General features: G+C 38.6%; 1 protein-coding gene across 1 annotated transcript in view; it reads left to right on the forward strand.

Moving 5' to 3' along the window:
- The window catches only part of si:dkey-261h17.1, a 44,588-nt gene extending 39,594 nt beyond the window's left edge, over positions 1-4,994 (forward strand). Inside the window, exon 8 of the mRNA XM_041799412.1 lies at positions 504-4,994. Coding sequence (XP_041655346.1) covers positions 504-701 — 198 coding nt within the window. The 3' untranslated portion in view covers positions 702-4,994. The remainder of the gene's footprint in view (positions 1-503) is intronic.
- The last annotated feature ends 1,076 nt before the right edge of the window (positions 4,995-6,070 follow it).

A 6,070-nucleotide genomic window follows, 5' to 3' on the forward strand; every position in this document is an offset into this window, starting at 1 on the left:
TTAATTCAACACTGTGAAGCATCACGATGCAGCATGACTCATCCAATACATTTTCTGTTTTATTACAAATGGTTACTTTTGATCAGTGGAGGCAAGCCATCTGACAAATTCCTGATGTCAATGATAATTTCTGTACAAATCCATTTTCTTTTATATCATTAAACTAAATAGTAATGAATCATGTAAACCAGTGGTTTCAAACCTTTTTTCCTTTGAGCTCCCCCACTTGTATCTAAGATAACTTGAGCCCCAAAGGATCAAATTATAATGTGGAGAGGTTAATTTATAAGAACGATGTATTGATGTGTTAAAAATGTTATATCACAGGCGGAAACACTAAATAAATAAATAAATAACCTTGTCATTCTTGTGTTTGAAGGTCAGAAAGAGACTTTAATTCAAGAGATTTGGTCATTTACTAATAACCCTGCTAAAGATGAAACTTCATTTTACCACGCTGCATTCGACTCATACTGAATTATTAATGTGTCCTGTATTTACAGGCAGAGGAAGCCTATCCAGCTGATCAGGAGAACCAGGGGAACACTCTGGTATCTGTGGCCCCCCTGAACCCCCCTCCAGAGACCACAGACAAACCCAGCGTTAACGGAGAGTCTCCTGAGGCGGCCAAGACCGAGCCTTCTCCTCCTCCCACCAACGGCACCTCCACCACTGCCAAGACGGCAGACACCGAGCTGTGAAATAGTCTCCAAATAACTTCAGCCCAGGAACTACCCCTACAAACACACCCATCCATCCAAACACATACATACCCACACTCATATGCAGCCCCCTTTTTCTGAATCCACTCCTGCCCAAACCCACAGACTCCAGTGAACTTCAGGGACCAGAGCTATCTTTTAAATCAATGCTGCTCTTATTACAACCCCATTATTGCCTCCTCCTTTGGCGTTGTGCCTCAATTAACATCAGGAGAAGTAGTCTGACGATTATGGCACTGACAGTGATGAATGATGTTGGTGATGACGAAGGCTCGGTCCCTGGGTTGTTGAGGAACAGGAGATGGGCAGCTCTGGGTGGGAAAAGAGTTAGCATTAATCAGCACTGGTTCCAGTGATGACTGCAGATATGTCTCTGCACGTCATCTGGTTTTAAAGCTCCAGTAAATCCTCCACTAGTTAATACAGAACAAGCACATAAAGTAAATAGCTTCTTGTAAGGCCTAGATAGACAGGAAATAAATCACACTGCCTTGAATCTGTTTACAAAGCTTCTCAGAGAGAAAATCCATTGGGCTCTGGTTTGTCTGATTGAGTCATAGACTGTACATAAGGAGTGGATGTAGCCTGTTTCAACCTGCAGCCAGCAGGGGGAGACGTCACTGGTTGCAAAGGAGAACACTGATCAACCAAAAATGGATGTTAAAAAGTGTTGATTTTTGAGTAGCTGCAAATAAGAGTATTTTGGCTAGGATATGAACATGGTGCTTTTTGAATTAGAAACACCGCAGGTTATAGATAATCTTGACCCAATAACGCTACATAATAGACTTGTTGCTTTTCAAATTTTTTGCTTATTCGTAACTGGATATTGAGCTGTAAGATGCCATCATATATAGTGACCTATTTAGTTTCTGTTATATAATACAGCCTCCAAACCTGAAGCATTATTTGTTTTCAGAGGTCATGAATGCCTTGGGGAAACAGGGGGAGTACTTGAGTATAGAATTATTACCTCAATCATCACTTTATGATCTCAGTCACTAATTTAAAGTCTTTCTCCATTAAACATGGTGCTAGTTTTCTATAATATCTTCTCTTTTGAAGTATAATAGATGATAAACAAAGGGCAGTGGTTCTTAACTGACCCGCTACCTCTTTAATGGGAAATCAGGACCTAAATTTCCAGAAATGTTCTGTCTCTTTAATTTATTCAATGGAAAATGCTCTTTGGACTTTAGATGAATAAATCAGGACTCAACAAAGAGACAGGACAAAACAAACATTTTAAAAGTGCATCACTACAGCAGCCCTGAGAGGACATGCATGCATGTATTTCATTTTACTCAAATTTCCAGCGATTATATTTAAATTGTGGTTATTTCTCTGACATCTCCAGGAAAATCACACCATTATTATGGGAAAAAGCAGCTTTGTTATCTCAGGATGTTTTTACACCTCTAGTTCGTTTGATCTGGTCTGAATTAAGGACCAATTTGTTACATTGTTGCATATGACATCAGCTTCAGTCCATGTTCACATGAAAGCATTTAGAGGCAGACAAAAACCTGCGATGAGTGAGGAAAACACTGTCTGATTGGTCCGTTTCCGAGTACACCTATTCTGACACTTCAGACTTAGATAGATACATTTGAAATAAATATTTCAGTCACAGTTTAATCTTGCATAAATAAATGAAAAATTCAGTGAAGGGTGGACTTTGTGAAATACTTTGTAATAAAACAATCTTAATTATCATGATAATGTTACCTAAATACATATTTTGCACTTACTTAAACACATCCTTGGATCAGTGAATGATTTCACACTGGCTACATCCACTTCTTATATACTGTTATTAGATTTGAGTTACTGATGTGTGTGTGTGTGTGTGTGTGTGTGTGTGAATGCATGCTGCTTTAGATGCTGCATGTGTGTATGCTTGCCTCTGTACTGTGCATGGACGGCGTGTATATCCTCACATTTTATCTCGCTTACTGTACGTATGCGTGGTCATTTGTAAGTGGTAGACGATGATCTACATAATGTGAGTGACTGATGAGTCTGATTGTGCATGTAACATAAGCCATGAAAAGTGTAGAATTCTTGTAAAATATGTCGACAAAGTGACAGCTCCCTACGGTGAGGAGGGAGGAGTGTTGAAGTCTGACTGACACCGTTTTGTCTGTTTTATCATCTTATCACTGCAAACACAAAGCTGGCAGGCCTCCTCACAGTCGCTACTGAAAACCATGCGACTGACTGTGAGAGCAACAGACTCCTAAAGGCCTTAGACGGATCCATCCATTTGTCAGTGTTATTCTTTTTTCTATATACTGTATAAGCTCTTTTTACCATTGCTATTCTTCTATTGAACAGTGTGTATAGGTTTTTTCAGTATTTTTAATAAGTGTATTTACTCTTTGTGCCAAAGATTTCAAAGTTCATGTCCTCTCAAAATAGCCTTTAACTGTTCTGCTCAAGGTCAAAAACATTGATTGTATATTAATACGGACAGTGCTTCCCCATCTCCTTTTATTGTACAGAACTGAAGCCAATATAGCTCCAGAATGGGCCACACCCCTTTTGCAAACACAAGTATGCATTTAAGCCCCCGATAATACATCATAGATCCCTCGAGTCTTCAGGAAGGAAAAATCATGTGTCCATTTGAATCAGACAGGAAACTTATGACTGTATTTTTAGCTTTGTTGTGTTTTCTTTTGCCTTTTCTCCTCTATTCTGCTGATAGAAATACTGTAAGGAGCCGCATTTGTCAACAAATCAGCATGGTAGACCATCATGAACGCATCTTAGTTTGACAAAAATAGTTTTTTATACCATTTGTTTACATCTAGGAAGCGCGGTTTATGACCTGTACTGCAGCAAACCAGCAGGGGGAGCTCTAAATCTTTTGGCTTCACTACCAGGCAGCTGTCACTTCATCCATCTTAATATACAGTCATTAAGAAATATGCTAGAAAGGAGAGTTAAGTTGCTTAGATGAGACATTTTTTTAATTGACTGGATGTGAAAGATTTTTTTTTTCTTCATTCTGGCACTTAAACTGGAAATTTCATCTTCATTTAAACAGTTTATCTTAACACTTAAAAGCTATCTCCAATCCTGCTTCTACTGTAGAATGATGGGGAAACCCTAAAGCTCACTCCATGTTAGATTATTTATGGCCCGATTTGCACCCCACCGACTGATTATTTGTCAAATAATCCTCGAGTAGAGGTGTTAATGATTTTTTTTTCCGTCGTTCCAACTAAGTCTTCTTCAAATTAAATCATAAGAGTCAAACATGTTTGACAACTACGATCCCAGATCAGGCTGCGTTCGATGGCATACCTGCAACAGCCAATGAGAGCATGGTAGCAGATATCAACACAACTATACTCAAGGCCAAGTAGAATATTGTTAAAGAAAACAAGCTTGTGTGATGATAACATACGTGCCTTTCCAGTGTCTCAAGATATTGTAGATTTGTTTTTCTTCTGCCGTCTTGTTTGATCTTACTGTGGAATCTCCACTGTGAAACTGTTACTACAAACAGCAGGGGTGTGGTCTCGTGGTCTGGTCAGATCATCTAGTACAGTTGTTCTTAACTGGTCCACAGGTGAATCATGATCCAAATTTCTTAAATTTTTATATCATAGACAATATTTTTATGAAAAATTTGATTTGGACTTGAAATGGAACAAAAGATGTAATTGAAGGAGACGTGTCCTTCAAAGTAAAAGTTCGTCATAGGCATTTTGCTGCATTTTGTTTCTGCCTATGGTCTCCCACCCTTAAGATTTGAAAATTGTCTAGTCAGCCTATGAGGACATAAATTCTCACATCCTATTTTACTTATTTTTCTGTGATACAAATCATGTTTATTTTCTAAATAGCCTGACTTATTTATCTCAGTCTCAGAATAAAGATGCTTGTTTCTTATTATAAGGAGTCCATTTCAGTTGTTGACTCGAGATCTTGAGAAATGTACTGACAAAACCAGTGTAATCCCAAGATATGATGGATAGGCTGTGATTTAAAGAAAAGACTAAAAATATTTTTTATCACAGGAAAATTTAGTAGTATAAATGTGGGCTTTTGTAAATTGATCCACAAAGGAAACTGCCATGTTTTTATTAGAGTGAGGGAAATGTTCTGATAATAAATGTGCTGTCTCGCATTGATTTCTCCTTTCAGTCTATTGTGTATAATTTCATTGCTAACATTCCAATGTGATGGTTTCATTTTACTAGCACCCTGTCATTTGAATTGGATTTAACATGAAGAAATAAAGAAATAACTTTTTATGAATTGGTGTCAGCCTTGTTTTATTATAAGAAAACCATCAATCATTTAGGAGTGAGTGAGAAGGGCGATGGGGGTTTAACCACAGAGACGGCTCATGTACGCTCTCTAACGCTGAATTCAAACATATGGTCGCACAGCTGGTTTGTGTGAGCTCTAGTAATGACATCACTTCACACTGTTTTGTCTTTCACAGTTTGGGTGGGGCGGTGAAAACATCCACCAGCTGTCTTTTGTAAAGACATGTTCATGAGTCGGACCGGAGTCGACTCACTGCATCCATCAGTGCGTTCGCATTCTGTCACCATTCACTGTATGTGACAGCGTTTCTCGTTTATTTCCCATCCATCTCTGCGCCAACACACCCTCCTTTCATCACTCCATCGAGCCCCATGTGAATTCCTCCCCTAAACTGTCTCCCTCCACACCCTACAAGGAAAATATTTCCTCAAGGCCACTGAGCAGAGCTGCACTGTTATCGCTGTATGGAGGAAGCATAAAGCTGTCACAAAAAGCACATACCGTGGTCTTAAATATAAGAGGTTGACTGTGGTCATCGACTATCTGAGACCATCCAACTGCTACACAGAGCAAATTTAAACGGTGTAAATCCCAGTGGACGTGTGCATTCCTAAATGTAAATACACTTTGATATCTCTGTTACTTGCTGCTTGTTTCACCTTGAACTCTGTGAGGTGAATCTCAGCTTCTTTTACACACAGTGTGTCTCCATTAGAGACATCAGCAGACTTCCACCACAGTAGATTTTACATTTACTTTTCCTTTGCAAACAGAAAAACTTGATTTTTTATCGATCTGACAACTTTACTTTGACACAAGTACTTATTCTGTTGTCTCCACTCTATTGAGCTTCTCCTCTACTTCGGTTACTTTGACAGTGTTTTTAAAATTTTGTCATTGTCTTCTCTAGCTCTAGAAGTTCAACCCTCAATTCCAAAAAGTTGAGACAATAAAAACACAACACAGTGATTTGCAAAGTCTTTTTGAAAAATGCCAGAAACACATTTCAAAAAAGTTGAGACAGGAGCACCACCATAAGCGTCTAAGAACTGAAGACAACA

This window comes from Cheilinus undulatus, linkage group 11 (genome assembly GCF_018320785.1).
Source record: "Cheilinus undulatus linkage group 11, ASM1832078v1, whole genome shotgun sequence".
NCBI lineage: Eukaryota > Metazoa > Chordata > Actinopteri > Labriformes > Labridae > Cheilinus > Cheilinus undulatus.